The sequence below is a fragment of the Amblyomma americanum genome, chromosome 10 (assembly GCF_052857255.1).
Source record: "Amblyomma americanum isolate KBUSLIRL-KWMA chromosome 10, ASM5285725v1, whole genome shotgun sequence".
NCBI lineage: Eukaryota > Metazoa > Arthropoda > Arachnida > Ixodida > Ixodidae > Amblyomma > Amblyomma americanum.
Genome location: NC_135506.1, coordinates 38,564,185 through 38,583,697, shown reverse-complemented (window position 1 = coordinate 38,583,697; position 19,513 = coordinate 38,564,185). Strand labels below are relative to the sequence as shown.

Here is a 19,513-nt window from a genome sequence, read left to right as displayed (position 1 = left end):
GGCACGCTCAGGACGACATCGTTCGCCAAGAGGGCCTTCAGCGCCGAAGCCCGACGGCGTGCAGCTTCTGCCAGCAACCGCTCGAGCCCAACTCCGGAGCCACTCCATCGCCCCCATGAAGTCGTCGGCACGTAAGCTCGGACGCCCCAGCCTCTGATGTATAACCTTAATCATGTGTAATTATTGAATATACCTGTTTGTTTAAACTGAGCCATACGGTGTCTCTTTGCCTCTCCGTCCCGTGTGGACCTGCGCATTATGGGGGTCTTCACACTGGTGTCAGAAGTGGGGTCCAAAAGCAAATGTCCTCTGAATGCTGTGACATTCATGACTTCAAAATTGTAATCAAAAGGGAATCACGGGACTGATTGTGGGACTTTTACCCCCATTTGAGAGGCTTGAGGCACTGGAGGGCTTGAAAAAAAATATGACTGTATCTGAGGGAGCTCCCACTCCACAGCCGTCGCTCGGAGCAAGCATGCTGGCATTAGGAAGCGTCATTCCGACGTTTACGGGAGATAAGACAGGGGTTCCAATCTGCGATTTCTTTTCCATGCTAGAAGAGATTAGGAAAATGGGGGGGATGGTCCGATGCTGAAATGCTGGGAATGGCGAGGTGTAAGATGGCAGGAGCTGCTCATGATTTTGCATGGCGAGACGAAAAAGTAAAATCCACAAAATCATTTGCGGAATTTAAGAAGCTCGCGTTTGAGCATTTTGACACTGAACCACGTCACGTGCGAGTACAGAGGTTCCGTGACGCCGGACAGATGGTAGGGGAGGACGTGCGAACGTTTGCGTCGCGGCTTCAGCGCTTAGCGCGCGATACGTTAAGCAGGGAGGAGGAAGGAGACCAGCTAAGGAAGAAATACGCGGAGGATCTACTTAAAGAGGAAATGACCGCTTTGTTCGTGGCTGGTCTGCAAGACCCCGTGCGCCGGTTTGTGCTCTCGCGCCAGCTGAGCAATTTCGACCAAGCCGTGGAGGCCGCATTGGATGAGGAACAAAATGAGGCGTTAACGACAGCCGCAGCGAGAGTACGCGTCATAGAGAGAGCGGTGCTCAACCCTGAGGTTGCTCTCCTGACAGAGCGGTTAGATCGCTTAGAACAGCTGCTATCTCAGCAGGTAGAACGCCAGGTTGAAGCGCGCGCTCAACAGCGCCCATTCGCTGGAAACCGGAGACCGCCACAAAGCTACAGCCGCGGTATGCGAGATTTTGAAGAAATCGTATGCTTCGCTTGCCAGGGTCGCGGACACATCGCCAGGTTCTGCCAAAACGTGCGCCGTGGGGAGCCACAAAGAGAAGCAGGCGAGACACGCCCTAAGCAAGCCTACAGCGGGGCTCCAGATACCGAGACAAAAAACTAGATAGTCCTCCCCAGCCTGAGGAGCGTGGGGAGGGAGCAGTGGATGATGAGGTGGTGGTAGTTTGTGTGGCCGACGAGGCATGCCCTGTTGTGCGTTGCAACTTAAATGGTTGTTGCATGGAATTGTTGATAGATACGGGGTCAAAGGTGACATTGCTTAAGGAGAGCAGTTTTAACACGCTTCGAAGGAAGGGGGACCGCGAGGTGTTGGAAGCGTCTGGTGGTATGGCAACCAAATTTGTAGGCATAACGGGGGATCCTCTTGGCATAAGTGGACTCTACCGGTTACACTTCTCTCTCGGCGGAATTGCATTGGAGCACCCCTGCTACGTATGCCCGGACACGGTGTCTCTGCCAAACGGAGTGTCAGGTATATTAGGGCAGGATTTTTTGAGAAAAGGGAAGGTAGTAGTCTCATTCTCTGAGGAAGAGGTTAATGCGGGCGGATCAAAAGTTCCGTTTTTGAACAGGAGAGGGGCTGAGATTCGCATTACCGATATTGACACCCGTCAAACAGTGGGATCATTGGAGAAGGTATATTCGCGGGTTGCCGTCAGGCTGGTCGATGAGGCGGTCGTCCTTCCTTGGTCGGAGCACATTTTGTACGCGTTTGTGCCTTCAGATGTAGAGAGCGGCGCCGTGGGAGTGCTTGAGCCGGTCGACTCTCTCAGCAATGGCCTGAAGGCAGCCGCGTGCCTCGTGACAGTTAATGACGCCCACAGAGTGCCCCTACGGGTGGTTAACTGTAGCCAGCAGCCACTGAGCCTTCCCAAGAACAAAACATTGGCTTTCTTCACCTCTGCGATAGAGAAACGTGAGCCCACCGATACGGTACTAGCAACTGTAGAGCATGCTAGTCCTTCGGCTGCTCCAAAGGTGTCGTTCGATCTTTCTCACGTAAACTCCAGGGAGAGGGAGGCTCTGGCTGGTTTGCTGAACGACTACTCGGAGGTATTCGCCGCGTCCAACCTGGATTTGGGCTGCTGTGGCGTTATAAAGCACAGGATAGAAACCGGCACTTCGTCGCCCGTTTACCAGCGTGCGTACAGGATTCCTTACTCCCAACGTGAGGAGATGGAGCGGCAGGTGCAGGACCTGATTGATCGCGGCATTGTCGAACACTCAAAGTCACCCTGGGGAGCACCAGCACTATTGGTGGAAAAGCCAGATGGCTCGTATCGATTGGTAGTGGACTACCGCAAACTAAATGCCGTAACTCGCATCGATCCATACCCCATCCCCAATATACAGGAGACGCTTTCTCAGCTGGGCTCTGCCAGGTACTTCACGGTAGTGGACATGGCGGCGGGATTCTGGCAGATAGCAATGGATCCGTCAGATGCCGAGAAAACGGCATTCAACACGCCCTCAGGGCACTATGAATGGAAAAGAATGCCGATGGTCTGGCCAACAGCCCTGCTGTCTGGCAGAGAACCGCTGATGTTATCCTGGCAGGTCTTCTGGGGAGGCTGTGCTTCGTGTATATGGATGACATTATCATATACAGTGACAGTTTTGATAACCATTTGCGCGATATTGAGCAGGTTTTGGTGCGACTAAGAGCAGCGGGTCTCAAGCTGAAGCCCTCTAAGTGCCAATTCCTCAAAAACGAGGTGAAATACCTCGGGCACGTTGTTTCAGCTGACGGCGTGCGACCGGACCCTGAGAAACTAAGGTGTGTCTCGGATTTTCCATCCCCGACTAGCGTCCGCCAGGTCCGGCAGTTTCTCGGCCTGATCGGTTACTACCGAAGGCACATAGAGGAGTTCGCCAAGCTCGCTAAGACGCTCACCGCCTTAACAGCCAAAAATGTCGCCTTTCGCTGGGACGAAAACGCGGAGAATGCTTTTGGGGCCCTGAAAAGGAAGCTAATGAGTGCACCGCTGTTGCGCCACCCGGATTTTAATTTGCCCTTCGTTATGGCCACAGATGCGTCAAAGTTCGCAGTTGGTGCCGTGCTATCTCAGGTTATCGAGGGCAAAGAACATCCCGTTGCTTTTGCTAGCCGACAGCTGAGCCCCACAGAGCAAAAGTACGGAGCTACGGAAAGGGAGTGCCTCGCCGTTGTCTGGGCAGTAAAGCACTTCAGATGCTACCTTTACGGCCGCAAATTCAAGCTAGTCACAGACTGCCATCCTCTGAAATGGGTGATGAGTGTCAGGGACCCTAGCTCGCGACTCGCTAGATGGAATCTACACCTGCAGGAATACTGCTTTGAAGTTGAGCACAAGGCAGGAAAGACACATCTGAATGCTGATGCACTCAGCCGCACAGCTGCGGTGGCAGCTATAGATGAGTTTGTCCCCGTAGTCGACCCCGCCGAATTACGCACAGAGCAGTGCAAAGATCCTGACCTGAAGCGAATAATCGAAAGCTTAGAGGGCGCACCGTCTCACCCCGAACAGCTAGGTTATTTCATTGGCAAAGACGGCACCCTGTGTCGGCGCACGAGGCCAACCAGGAAAGGGAGACCAGAGAAAACCGCTTGGGAGAGAGTCGTCATACCTCGGTCGTGGACAGAAAGGGTTCTTCGCGCGTTTCACGATGCGCCATGCGCCGGTCATTTTGGCGTAGCGAAGACACGCAGGCGTGTGGAGCGTTTGTACTTTTGGAGTGGCATGCGACAGGATGTTAGAGACTACTGTGCGAAGTGTCATTCCTGTCTCGAAAGAAAAACACCCAAGGGACGAAGACCAGCTCCAATTCAGCCGTTCCCTGAGGTTTCGGCTCCCTTCGAGCGGACAGGTATGGACATAATGGGCCCCTTGCCCACGACCACTTCCGGAAACAAGTACATTTTAGTATTTGTCGATCACCTTTCAAAATACGCGGAAGCGGTAGCACTCCCAGATCAGAAGGCAGACACGGTTGCAAGAGCATTTGTCGAACAGATCGTGCTCCGACATGGACCCCCGAGGCAACTCTTGACAGATCGGGGAACGAACTTCGTGTCGCAGCTAATGAGGAGAGTTTGCGAGCTGCTTAAGATCGCTAAGAAGCAGACAACACCGTACCATCCGGCTTGCAACGGCGCGGTGGAGCGACTGAATCAAACCGTGGCCGGGTTCCTGTCGCATTTTGTTTCGCGCGACCAGCGGGACTGGGACTTGTGGCTCCCGTATGCAATGTTTGCCTACAATTCCGCAGCACACGAGAGCACGGGCGAATCGCCATTCTTTCTTCTCTACGGCCGAGACCCGGACCAGCCTAGTGAAGTGCCAGAGGGCCCCCGTCGTGTCCCATACGCTTCACTGGACGACTATAAGGTTGAGCTAGAATCGCGCTTGCAAGTGGCGAGGGACATCGCAAAGGAGTCCTTAAAGAAAGCGGCGAAGCGCAGGAAGGAGGTGCACGATCGCAGTGCTAGAGACGCGCCGTTTGATGTGGGGGACAGCGTGTACATTGAAAACTGCCAAAGGCAGATTGGGCTAGCTCGTAAGTTCCAGACGAAGTGGAGAGGACCGTGCGAGGTTGTCGAGAAGCTTTCTCCGGTAAACTTCAGAGTCCGAGACGTGAACCGGCGTTTGATAAGGATACACGCAAATCGCCTCAAGTCGGCACCGGTTCAGTATTCACGAAATGAGGAAAGGGAAAGCGCGGATTTTGATGGGGACAGAAGTGAAGCGGAGCGCGCAGATAGTTCGCAAGAAACGCCCTCTCCTGCATTTGTTCGGCAGGCGCCCGAGGTGACGGCCGGAATGTCACCGGATTTACTTCATGCATTGCTAGAAGAAGAAGCGCGCGACGTTGCCGCGCAGATAACGCCAGGAGAGGCTCCTGCCACGAGCCCTCGCGAGTCCCAAAGCAGACAAAGGGGCACAGACTTACTTAGTATGACTCATGAAGGCCGATATCCGCTGCGAAATCGGAAAGCTAAGTCGGACTAATGGCGTAAACAGAGCGGAGTTGTGAACTGGTTAGAATTGTGTAATGCCGCAGCTCATAACATTGCTATGTGCTTATGTGTTAAGTTATCGGAGTTGGTAGTTAAACCTTTCTGTCATTAAGTAACACCTTCACAGGAGAGCATGCGGAGCGCATGCAGAACCTGCCCTACTTCCTTTCGTTATCTATATTTTTGTCTGTGCCGTTATCGTGCTAGAAGTGGGAGCTCCTTTGTAACTGTGGTAAATTTATTTCGTCCAGTTTGGACTAGAAAGGAGAGGCTTGGGTGCTGAGTTTCATGTTTATCTGTAAAAGAAGATCAGTGCTGCCCCTGGAGACGCCAGTTATGACAGCGGAGGAATATGGTGTTGTGCAGTGGTGTTGAGTGCAGCGAAAAGTGTTTTGTCGGACGCACTGTGCGAGGCGATTCAGAAAGACAAGGGGAGCTGCGTGGACTCAAATGTTCGGAGAACATTCTTCTGGAGGGTGAGCGAGTGTGACATTCCTGGAGACGCCAGTTATGACAGCGGAGGCATATGGTGTTGTGCAGTGGTGTTGAGTGCAGCGAAAAGTGTTTTGTCGGACGCACTGTGCGAGGCGATTCAGAAAGACAAGGGGAGCTGCGTGGACTCAAATGTTCGGAGAACATTCTTCTGGAGGGTGAGCGAGTGTGACATTCCTTGTGTGCTACGAGGTACATTCCTTGTGTGTGCTACGAGGTACATTCCTTGTGTGTGCTACGAGGTACATTCTTTGTGTGTGCTACGAGGATCCACGTTCGACGGCGCGGCGTAGACGGAGACCCAGATGACAGGCATCATCAATTACCCAGCCATGCTCGTTGAGAGTGACAACCAGAACGAAGTGGTTTAAGCCCAACCGGACCCAACCGGACCCGCCGCCGCCGCCGCGGGGAAACAGGCTTTATCCTCCCCAATTGGCGTGGCGGTTTCAGGGGCGGCCCTCCCGGGCACATTCCAGGACAAGGGAACTGTCAGCGATCCAGAGCGCGCCGTACCACAGCCGACGCTATGCGCTACCGCGAAGACAACATTCTTTCCCTCGGACTCAACACGTGAGGGGGGCGAGACAATAAGTGCGGTGGTATGTTTGTGCGCCCAAGTGAAAGCCCTAGCCCCCCTCCTTCCCCTCCGGCGTGGGCGTCCTCACCCTAGGGAGTGTGGAGAAGAGGATATAAAAATCGAGAAGCAGTACGGAAGAGGCACGCTCAGGACGACATCGTTCGCCAAGAGGGCTTTCAGCGCCGAAGCCCGACGGCGTGCAGCTTCTGCCAGCAACCGCTCGAGCCCAACTCCGGAGCCACTCCATCGCCCCCATGAAGTCGTCGGCACGTAAGCTCGGACGCCCCAGCCTCTGATGTATAATCTTAATCATGTGTAATTATTGAATATACCTGTTTGTTTAAACTGAGCCATATGGTGTCTCTTTGCCTCTCCGTCCCGTGTGGACCTGCGCATTATGGGGGTCATCATATATCTTTTCTTGTTGTTTTTATGGCTGCACCTAAAGATATCGCTTGCCCTCTCGACAGTAGCTATGTCACCATCCTGCACTGTAATGCCCAACGCGCGCGAAACAAAGCAGATGAACTCACTCTTTTCCTTAGTGAATTCTGTTTCTGTTTTCATTATATTATGATCACTGAAACATGGTACACATGTGAGAATGATGTGTTTAGTCTGCCTGGATACAGAAGTTTTTATTTAAATAGGAAAAACCGACGTGGTGGTGGTGTGCTGCAGTTAGTATGTTCTTTGCAACCAGCATTTTCAGAAGTTAATGACGACTATGAAGTTGTAACCCTACAGTGTAAAAGCAAACTCTTTGTAGTCCTTTACCGCCCCCCTCAAGGAAATATAAGCAATTTTTTCGGCTATTTAGAAAAGTTGCTCAATTTTGCAACTCTTAATAAGATGCATTTGATTCTAGGTGGTGACTGCAACATTAATTTATTAGAGAACACAGTACCGGCACGTGAATTTAAGATACTTCTTGATTCATATTTTTGTCACAATGTTGTATCTGTACCTACACGAATCAGTCATCACTCCGATAGCCTTTTAGACTTACTTGTGACAAATAATATTCATGACTGTGCAATGTCGCGGAGAATTGTGACAAGCTTAAGCGATCATTTCCCTATCTACATTTTCTGCAAAGCAGGCGACTTTCTTAAAAGGTGTAAACTCTGTTCGGAGACATATACTCTGCGAGAAATAAATCCGGAGACTAGTAATATTCCGAAACGAAATTTCACTCATATGTTGGGACCCAGTGTTTGAATGCACATGTGCTGAAAGAGCCTATGAAACATTTATGGCCCTTTTCAAAACATGTTACTATTCCTCTCTTAACCTAAAGTGTAAAGAAGTGTAAAAAACTGCGTAAGCCGTGGATGCCAGATGAATGTCTTTTAATGATAAAAAGGAAGGAAAAATTGCACGAGAAGTTCACAAAAACAAAGAACCTGGATGACTTTGCAGCTTTCAAAAAATACAGGATTTATGTCACAAACTTTTTACGTAAAATTAAAAACACTTACTTTGTAAATCTTTTTTCCTGTACAAAAAGTGGTCTTATGGCGCGAACTCGGCAAACTCTTGAACTCTGGCACTCGCCACAATGGTGAATTTCGTACCCTTTCGGCCCTGGCGTCGTCAATTGATCACACAAAGTAAAACGTAATTCTCAGTTGTAAAACCAAAACTGATACCAATAATTTTTTTGTGGAGTGTTCCTCCGAGAGCCCTATCGCCACTGCCATCAGTAGCAGAGCATTTTGTACACGCTCAAGTGAAGGCAACGACGAAGTTTTCACTCGTACCATGGCTGAGCAGCCTTCGGGTAAGTATCATTTTCACAATATATACCTTTTGAAGTCACGACTATTTGCGGCTGATATTTTTTATATTTATTTCCTACTGTTAGCGTAGGCATCATGCGAAAAATTGTAGGCCTAACCTGCATACTTTTTCTGTAGTGGTCTTTTGTTTACATGTCCACTTTTGACGACATCAGGGCTTAGTGGTTGCAAGTCGTGCGTTTGTCGTTTTATCCGCGTTCTCTTTCATATTTTTTAGGTGCATTGATACCGGCGGCGTTATTTTATTCAAGCCATGGTAAACACTCCCGACGCTTGCAAGAATGCACGGATAATCTCTTTGAACAACTGGATAACGCTAATTTATCAGACGTGGAAGACGAGTGCGGCGAGTCTGGCGGCAGCGGTGACGAGGGGGACGACGCGTTTGGAGCCCCGGCGGAGAGCGAGAGTGATAGTTCAGAAGCTGACTCGGAAGATGATAGCACACAAGCAACGGCAAGCGGATGGGCGAGAAAACCTTTCAAGGTGCCAGAGACTGTATTCAAAGGGGCAGCTCGCGAAAACCTTCACATCGAAGGGGACATACCCTCACCATTTGGTTATTTTAGCCGTTATGTCCCGAAGAGCGTCTTTACTGAGCTTGCTGAGAAAACAAATCAGTACGCGGTTTTTCAGTATGGCAAGTGTGTAAACACTGATGAAGATGAAATCAGCCGACTGGTGGCTCTCCATCTGATAATGGGTGTCCTGAAATATCCAGGGTTGCGCCTATATTGGAAGCCTGCAATGAGAACTGCTCTCATCGCATCATGCGAGATCTCGCGCAACCGCTTCGAGAAGCTTCGCAACACTCTTCACAACGATGATGCGAACAAGCCAGACACCAATGACAGTCTCTGGAAGGTGAGACCTCTGCTCAAGAACTTTCAAGCAAAGTGCCACGATCTCGAGCTAGAGGAGCATCTGTGCATTGATGAGCAGATTGTTCATTTCAAAGGCCGTTGGAACATAAAGCAATATGTGAAGGGCAAGCCTCACCCTTGGGGTGTGAAGGTATTCATGCTATGCCGGGAGTCCGGCCTGATTTATGATTTCTCGGTATACCAGGGCTCTACAACGAAGCTGAACGAGAGTGAAAAACAGCTATATGGTGTGACAGGTGCAATCGTTTCGCACCTGGGCGAGCGAATCCCGCCGTTGGTTGGCCACAAACTTTTTTGATAATTACTTTACTTCGTTGCCCATGCTGCGCGCCCTGCGTGAACAAGATATATTTGCAGCTGTTACTGTACGCATGAACAGGTGTGAAAAGTGCCCGCTCATGAGTGAAAATCAACTAAAGAAAAATGGTCGAGGCTCATCTGACAGTTTGGTCAGCAATGACGGCAAGATTGTTGTGACGCGGTGGCTGGACAATCGAGCCGTAAATATGGCCTCAAATTTTATCGGTGTAGAAGAGGGGGATACAGCACAGCGCTGGAGCAAGGTGGACAAATGTTTCATTGATGTGAAACGCCCTGCTGTAGTCGGAGCGTACAACCGAAGCATGGGAGGTGTAGACAAAACGGACTTCCTTGTAGCCTTGTACAGGACCACAATTCGTTCAAGAAAGTGGACCCTCAGAATGATTTTTCGCTTTGTGAATCTTGCTGTTGTGAACTCTTGGTTAGAGTACAGACGTGATGCTGATGTGCGAGGAGTCTCATTGAATGAGCAACTTGACCTCCTGGACTTCACCCTCAGAATCATTGATGCTCTTGCAAAGAAAGACAAAAATTGCAAGATAATGAAACGTGGTAGGCCATCCTTGTCTCCAATAGAGCCCAGGAAGCAAGCTCGCTTCACGGAGAATAGGCCTATAGAAGATGTGAGGTTCGACCAGGTTGGACATTGGCCAATTCACTCCGACGCTGGGGCGCAGCGGTGTAAAATGGACGGTTGCACAGGGAAAGTTCGAGTTTTTTGTGAAAAATGCAAGGTGCATCTGTGCTTGACGAAGTCGAGGAATTGCTTCAAGGACTTTCACGCAAATAAATAATCAAATTTGTGCTTAGTTTTTGTTGTAAGAGGGGCATGAAATAAACTGAACATTTTTTCATTCCTACACCCACTGAGCCCTGACGTCCCTTTTTGAGGACGTGAAGCCAAATCGGTGATTACTTCACACACAAGCTTTATATTTTGTGAGCATGCCACTCTGACCTTCCAAGTGAAGAAAATAAGAGAGAGAAAAATCTGCGATAAAAACAAAAATTCCTGGGCTGAAAGGGTTAACACTAAATGATGAAATACTCGAGGGCGAAGAACTTGCAGAAAAGTTTAATGAACACTTTGCAACTCTCTCCTCATGTTCGCACGCTGTTGACAGCAATGCCGCTAAAACATTCTTAAGCTTACAAAATTCTAGAACTGCATTCTTTGAGCCATGCAATAATGAAGAAATATATTCTGTTTTCATGTCTCTAAAGAACAGCCAGGCCAGAGACATTGATGACTTAGAAATCAAACCTGTAAAATATGTCCTCGACCTTCTAGTACCCCAAATTTGTTTTATCTCTAATGCTTGCTTACGAGCAGGTACTTTCCCATAAATCATGCAGTGTTCCAGAGTAAGTGTTATACATAAATCTGGTTACAAAAACAATTTATCAAACTATCGGCCAATCTCTGTGCTACCTGTTTTTTCCAAAGGATTAGAAAAGGTTCTATGCAAGAGAATAGTGTCTTTTTGTGACAAGCATATGATTCTCTCGGAGCAGCAATTTGGATTTCGTAAAGGTCGATCTACAGAGTTGGCCCTCTTAACGCAGAAAGAATTATTGCTTAAAGGTTTTGAGGAAAATATACTTACTTTGGGTGTTTTTATCGATTTCTCAAAAGCGTTTGATAGAATCGACCATACAATCCTGTCTACCAAATTAGACCATTATGGTTTCCGCGGTATTCCTGGTACACTTCTTAAATCATATCTTAATCATCGCAAGCAATGTGTTGTAATTAATGAATGGCGTTCTAGTATACTAAATATTACTGCAGTGTTACCACAGGGCAGCGTATTGGGACCGATACTATTTAACATCTATATAAATGATATAACAGATATTAGCAGACATGCATATTTCATTATATATGCAGATGACACTAGCCTTTTCTTCCAATCGAATGACTTAAACGATCTAAAGGTTTCCGCAAATACAACACTAAAGAAATTGCTTCAGTGGACTAAAGCAAACGGTTTAGAAATCAATACTTGCAAAACAAAAGCTCTGTTATTTGCGCCTGTGCCAAAAAATATTACTAGGGATCTCAACATGCAGCTTGGATCAGAGGAAATAAAACTAGCGAGTAAAGTTAAAAGCTTAAAGGTAATCTTTAATCAAAACTTAAGTTGGAATATGCACGTGGACCATGTGGCAGGAAAGCTAGCGAAAGCTACGGGTTTGCTTTCTCGGTTCCGGCACATGCTTCCAGTAAAAATTAAACTTATGCTTTATAATTCCTTGTTTCTCCCCCATATAAATTATTGTAGCCTTACCTGGGCTGACACAAGTCAACGCAACATAAACAAATTGCGTCTGCTGCAGAAGAAAGCCATTCGTCACGTAGCAAATGCTCCCTATGATACCCATACACAAGTACTATTTTCCTCCTTTAATGTGCTTCCTTTACAGCATGTACACCAATTTAACCTCGTTATGAAATACAAAGAAGCCATAAAAGATGACAGCGTCACTTTATAAAGCTTTGTAATCTCAGGAAAAATCCAGAAGCACCCTGTCCCATTAGAAAAAGAGAATTCTGGTCAATTCCCTTTTCACGCACAAATTATGGCCTACACAGTCTACAGTACCACATACCGAAGTACCTTAATCTATTGGAAGCAAATAATATTGACATATGTAACATCTCACAGAAAAAATGGAAAGAATACCTCATATCACAAAGCATGTAACTCTGATATTTTTTTTATGGTTCCGGAGTGGCAAAGACTGTATTTGACACAAATGTGCATTTGAATGTTCTATCCTTTTTATATTTTCTGTCTTATTGTTGTTGTTAATCTGACCTGTAAATGATTTAGGCGATGTAGTGCTTGAGCGCGTGTATGATTATGGTGTTATTGAAGTTTTGTACATAAGTGCCTGTTGCCTACTACCCATGCCAAGACAGGGGCAGGAACCCCGTCAAGCTACTAGGATAGTAGCTTTTTGTTCCTGTCCCAGTGTTTTTTCCTGGCTTATTATGGAAAAAATGCTGAATAAAAGGATTTGATTTGATTTGATTGATTTCAGTCTTGGGCACGTCGAAACGGCTGTACCGCACAACACACTGTCACCATTGATTTTCCCAGAGCATCATAACATTACGCATTGAGCAGAACTGCCTCTCAATCTGCGGACTAATCAAAAAGAAACTCAGATTTGTTAAGGGTGTGTAACACGATTGTTTAAGCGCTATCTTCGGTGTGAGAGCACAGTACATTTCCCTCTTAAACATCTTTTGAGTGAGTGAGTGAATGAGGGAGTTAGTGAGTGAGTGAATGAGGGAGTTAGTGAGCGAGCGAGTGAGTGAGTGAGTGAGTGAGTGAGTGAGTGAGTGAGTGAGTGAGTGAGTGAGTGAGTGAGTGAGTGAGTGAGTGAGTGAGGGATTGAGGGAGTGAGCAAGCAGTTATTTATTGAAATGAAGCCGGAAAAAGGCTTACTTATGTGTGATGCGAAATGCAGGAAATTAGCATTTGATAATCAGTTACTGCATTGAGTGAAAATTCCCAGATGGTCAAGTCTGTTTCGCCGAAGCATAGTTGCTTCTGAAAGCGAAATGCCAACCTGCAACACTGTGCAAAAAGTTATTCTTTCACAAACTTACCCATCGAATTTCGTCGTATCCAATATTTCAGGCATCTCTATGTAAGTTCTTGCAAAATCAATTGTTAATACCATTTTTTCTGGAGAAATGCCATCCAAAGTATCAAGAAATAGCTGAAAGCAAGTTTCAAACATTAGTCACGAGCTGCTTTTTGGCACACTTAAATGCCCTAAGAAAACAACTAGTAACAGTCCAGCGCACACAAAAATGTGCTACAGTTACAAATACATAGTGCGTTAGAGTGTGGAGACAGTCAATAATTATGGATGCCGCATTGACAACGTGTCAATAGCATTCAGGAGGAGGTCAATAAAGAGAACCAAGATTATAAAAAAGATAATCAGAAATAACGCAAGCGTCAGGCAACAAATCATTTCCGGAGGTAATGTCGCAAGTTTACTGAAAATAGAAATGTGGTCTAATTGATGGTAATTACTTAGAGAAATGAGCAGCTTATATAAGTTTCATGATTTGCAAGGAAACAAATAGGCATTATTACGCAAGATCATCTTATACAGAGTAAAAAATCCACAAAGGTGGAAAACTACTCACATAGAACGAAGGAAAAAATAGCAACGTTGAAGCAATTCCACAATTTTCGTGTGCAAACCACGAGCACCCCGCCGCAAAGAATTTCGTACTCTTGCTCACCATGCTTTAGGAGATACTCAGACTCGGTGGACGGAAAATTAGCTTTCAATATAAAACTTTTACCGCTATTTGTCGTAACTAAAGGACAATGTTATTACAAAGACAAAAAAAATGTTATTTCTTGCCCGGTCCACAATATAGCACTACATATTTCTGACCGTATAACAAACAACGTAACAAAATAATCACCTCTTAGGCTAAGCGTCTAAATAGGCCACCACTTTTCACTCAAGTGTCTACACCATATTCTTAAATTGTGCTGTTTTGCGCATTGATGTGCGGATGTGAAGTATAAAAAAGGTGAATTTTATTTCTGCCTTATCAAAACATTCATTTTAGATAACAAATGTACAATATAATTTTTAAAGCGCCGACACAATGCAACAGAAAGAGGAATATAACTATAATTCGAAAATTATTTCGAGCTACCAGCAGTGAACAAGGAAACTTCAATTTGGATAGTTCAGTGTAATTCTAAACGTGGTTAGCACACAAACGGGCTTGCTGTCATAACCGCAAACGCGCTCATCACCACTTTTTCTAACACAAATACCAGCGTAAATACTGGGGAGTACTGAAGGTGCACACAGTGAAAAAGCATCGAATATGGAACATAAATTTTAGATAGGTGTGCCGAACGCGAAGTGAAGATGGGGAGAAGGAAAATCACAATTTTGTGTCTCGTGCAAAATCAATCTTGTTTTTCGGCTATGGAAAGATTTTATCGGGAGCCAGTTGTGTTCCTTTTCGCTCCTGTCTCGAGAGTCCTCCACTTCTCGTCTGAAACAACCGCAGGCATTCTTGTGACTCCAAAAAATGTGACGCTCTTTGCGTATTTTTGAGCTCACTGTCCTCCCTGGGTGCCTCCGCGAAGCAGCACTGTGCCAGCCCCATGTGTCATACCTTCTCACACGAAAAAAGAGGGGTGTCCACAAGATTTATGCACTACATGATCAACTAGTTTCTCGTTCCTTTTTTGGTAGACATGCCGATGAAAATGTCTATTTCACTATTTGCGTTAGCTTTGTTTCTTTTTAGCTCAATTGCTTCTAAACGTGCAAATAGCGTCGAAATGCCTGTATTTGCTACCTATTGTGGACGCCTTGAAACATCGCGCCAGTTTGCAACATCCATATGTCCAGCTTCTTCATAGACACCACTGCTTGGTTGTGGGACAAGTGTAGAATATTGCAATATACCGTAATGGAACATACTCGTAGCAATGATCTGACGTCCTGAAGGCTAGCAATTGAAATGCTGATTCGACACATGTACTACGTACACAAGGGACAGAGAAGCATCCACGAGGGTCCGTGTTTAGAAATACCACTTTCCGCTGTGCGGTCAATTCTAGTACGCAGCCAGATTAGTTTTATGGTTTGATCTGCGAGCACCTTGTTCTCTCAGAAGCGGCGTTTTGCTTGTTATAGGTGAACGCGGCCTTCTTTGTAAACCCTGCTGTCGCCTTGAAAGCGAAATTTAATTTTCTCGAAGGAATTTCGACTAAATTTGTTTTGTTATTCTTCACTTATGGCCCCACGCCGCTCAACTATTGTTAGCATGAGCTCGATTTCAGAGGGCGCGATATCTTCTATCTAAGGCAGTATGACAGGCATAAGGTCCTTGTCGTTGTGGTGGTGAGGGCGATTGGATTAATACGCACAATATTATCCAAGATATTCAACATAAATCAACTTTGCGGTCACAAAGCCATTATCACTACATTAAAAATAATAAAGTGTCAAAATAAACATATCTCCAAAATTATCTGCTCCCACCATAACGAAAGCGGTAAAATTTCATTTAAGACGTGTAAATTATTCGCGCCACTGTAGGGTACCAAACTGTCACTTTGCTTCCCTTCGTCTTGCCTTGTACATTCAACATTTATTGGATACGCCCACCGGCGCATTTTGTGCGCACATTCTTGCAGTGATCGCATATATGCTCATCAGTTTAGTTCGCATAGCGATTGCGCACGGCTTCGCAATGGTTGGCAATGGCTTCGCAATCCAGGGGCTTTTATATGCTTGTACCATGACCAAGGGCGTCCGCGGATTTTTTGTAGGGGTTGGGGGGGCGGGCGTTGGTTTTTGGCGCCGAAGGGGAGGGGGGTGCGGAATGTTCGCAGCAAAAAGGCACTATTTACGAAGTAAATTTATTTATTCATACACAAATAAGTAAAATACACAAATGAGAAAAATATAAAAACAGCAAATTAATGCATGGCTTGCAAAAAAAACACCGGAGTTTACTAACGAACCAACAGTTAAAATTAATTTTAAAAATGCACAAAGATACTATTACTTCCTGGAGAGAAGCGCTCAGTCTTGCTGCATGCGGGTTCTCGACCATACTGAATTGATGACCAGCACACAGAACAATATGTTATCAAACAAACACACAACTACAGTCGCTCAGTCAGTATCTCTTGAACCGCAACTGCAGACGCCTCGGATCTTTCTGGGCGAATTGCATGATGACATGGGTGATAAAGTCATTTCTCTGCATCATTACAAGCTCTCGGTGCACATTCATCATACAAAGTCCGTCCAGCCTGTGGTTTGTCACCGTTGGGCGTAGCCAGGATTTCACTCCCCTCATTGTACTCAAGGATCGCCCGACCGTACAGGTAGTGACTGGCAAAGCCAGACCCACCTCAATGGCTTTCGCAACACCGGGGATGAATGTCTTGGCCTTATGTAGAAGCTCGCAGTAAGATATTTCTGATGGTTCCCCAGCGGTCTTGACCGAGCAGAGGAGGTTGTGCATCGGACGGGATTTCCCTCACTCTTGCCGTCACTGCGACGTGGCCTCAGTTTTTTGCCTTTATATCCTGGCCAAGGCTGTATCTCCATGGCTGTCCTGTCTGCAACTCCCCAAAAGACCGAGACTGGTATTCACCACTTGTGGGTTTGCACTGCGCTGAAGCCCACGAGAGTATGGCATCGGGCAGCAGGGCCTCTCCTGCCGAACAGCCTGTCCACATATATTGCTTGGACGCAACGGCCACATGATCGCTCGATTCTCGCGTTCATTAGATCGGTCTAACTTTTCTCGTTAACTTACCTTCACGATTTTTCTGGTACCTTAACCACGCTCATGATGTCCTGAGGCAATAAACAACATTAAAAATAGACAGCTCTCAGATGGTTTCAGCCACATCCCTCCGTTGCAATGCCGCTGCGTGCGATCGAAGTGAAGAATGAATCACCTGGAACGCTCAAGATTACGCGCGCTCCGTCGGTAGTCTTCGTTCGCTTCTTTAAGGTTCACGAACCGTTTACGGCGCGCGCGAAGGCGAGCTTCCTTGAGAGCCGCGCCGGCTATCCAAATGCGCCCAGATTTTTAAGAGCGTTAGCTCTAACTCATCACGTTTTTGAGATCGCATCCCCATCCGTGGCAGCAACTAGAAAACAGCATATCTCTCATAGAGTCTTGTAGCGCCGTCTACAATGATGACGTCACGATGCAATATGGTGGATATAGATGAAACTATGTGTGACTGACGTCAGAGGACGAAATGGCAGCATAGTCTCAGTTCCTCGAATCCAAGATAGCGAACATTATATTGGTTGTGCCCTTCCATGCTCTTCCCCCTAACTCCAAAAAAATATCCTACAACGGGTGGAAAACTTTCCCGTTACAGGACCGCTATAAGTATATACATTTTTTCCGATATATATACTTGGACAAGGGGCATCCATCCGGGCGCAGGTGTATGCCGAATTTGGTACGAAAATAAAACCTATGGTTTGTGGTATAGAAATAAAAACACAATTACATGGTAGGTAAACATTGTATGCATGCAATTACTAACTGAAGCGCTACCATATCGTGCCGCAAGCCGAATTCTAACCCAACCTTGACACCCCAAACGAAGCAAGTTTCGCTTGGGACGCATCTTGAACAGGTGTAACTAGACAACCGGCGCGTTCTTCCTCGCTTTCTTCGTCTAGTAAACCAAACAGCTAACGCTCGTTACTTCAGCGTCTTCCAGACGGTGGCGGCCTTTTTTTGTGATAATGCCCATTCCTTTAAGAATGTTGTACAGCAATATTCATGACACATGAAAATCGTGCTCCCATGCATGCTGCCATAAAAGCAAATGATGAATGCAACAATACATGCATCAATAGAACGATGTTCACATATAGCACACACGGCAATTGTGAGTGTACACTCTGGTACATGCAACAACTCGGTAGCACGGTAACGCAGTGCACAAGAGAGAACTGCACCTTTCAGGTAGGCTTCCGTATAGGCATCCTCAATCAGTGCGCGAAACAACTAATGTGAGCCAGTTTATGCACAAAACTCGGCCCTCTTTGATTCGAGGTTCTCTTGCTCTTTCGCTGTTGGCTTCTGCTTCATGCTTTTTGGAATATCATGAAAAATTCCACACACAAAGCAATGATTTAAACAGGCACACATGCACCTACGAGCATGACAATCGACTAATTCCTAGGCATATGCGTCAAAACACACAGGGTCGCAATAACGATCGATGCGAAAGCACTCTTGTCCAAGGCGTATGCGTCAGAACACAAAGGCTGGCAAAAAGGATCGGGGTGAAAGCACTTCTGATCACATTCCATAACTCTCCAACACGACAGAAAACAGCACACGCAATGTGTATACCAGCATGAAAATCGTTTTACAATAAGCCCAAAGCAAAGTTTAGCAGAGATTCTTGGCAACTTGTCCTCGCTTGTCTTTCTCCATATATTTCTCTAGTTGCTTCACCCCGTCAGCATCGTTGTTGCAAATTCACGGCCTTTCCTTTAGTTTTTACGGATTTAGACTTTTGTGCAGCACCTTTCTGTTAGGAAACTTTCTCTTTGGTGGAAAGCTCATCCGTAGCACTTTTCCGCTCTTCCATCTTAGGTTCTTCATCTACTGCGTCTGCGGTGATGGTGCAAAGCTGGCTCCTCCTTCGCCGCTTCTTTTTCCGCGGTGGTCGCGGCAACGCTGAGACTTGCAAGATTAACGTTACACCTTCTCATAGCTACTTTTTTCTAGTTCAAGCTGAAATATCTCCCTTTGCATTGGATAAGAAGCTGAAATATCCCCCTTTGCATCGGATAAGGCAAAGGTCATAAATATAGGATGTCCCATGCAGAATGCGTACAGTTTTCAGCTGGGATATAGAGTCTGCACATCCACTCTAACATCCTGTAAACGCTTCATTCGGCGGACCAGTACTCGAACAGGGCCCTTCGCTCAAGTAAGGTCTTCACGACGAAGCAGACTTCATTTTATAATTGCAACGCAAATTCCTGTATCTAGCAGCACTGAAGCAAACATGCAGACATTGTGGAATCAGGGTAGAAGCCTTGTGTGGATATACTGGAAGATATATCTCAAGGACTGCATCGCTGCCGTTACCACTATCATCATCAGGCTGACTACGCCCACCGCAGGACAAATGTCTCTACCAGGCCTCTCAGAATAACCCTCTCCTTTGCCAGCTGCTTCCACTCTATGCCTGCAAACTTATTAATCTTTTCCACCCACCTAACTTTCTACCGCTCCTTACTACGCTTATCTTCTTTTGAAATCCACTCAGTTATCCTTAAGGACGAGCAGTCATCTAACCATCGCAATAAACGCCTGCCCTCTGCCCATTTATTCTTGATTTCGACTAGGATGTCATTAACCTGCGTTTCTTTTCACACCCACTCTGTCCGATTCCGGTCTCTTAACATTACAGCTACCAGTTTTCTTTCCTTAGCTGACTGCGTTGTCCTTAACTTGGGCTGAACCCTTTTCGTTAGCCTCCACATTTTTACCCCAAAGGTGAGTACTATTAAGATACAGCTGTGTTATACTTTCTCTGGGGGGTATTGGTGCCTGCCATTCATGACCTGAGCTTCAATAGCACGATTGTAGACACT

The 19,513-nt window shown here is 46.5% G+C and overlaps 1 protein-coding gene across 1 annotated transcript in view; it reads right to left on the bottom strand.

Annotated features, from left to right (window-relative positions):
• The window catches only part of LOC144108210 (uncharacterized), a 247,110-nt gene that overhangs the window by 131,140 nt on the left and 96,457 nt on the right, over window positions 1-19,513 (bottom strand). The window contains exon 9 of the mRNA XM_077641489.1: window positions 12,966-13,078. Coding sequence (XP_077497615.1) covers window positions 12,966-13,078 — 113 coding nt within the window. The remainder of the gene's footprint in view (window positions 1-12,965; window positions 13,079-19,513) is intronic.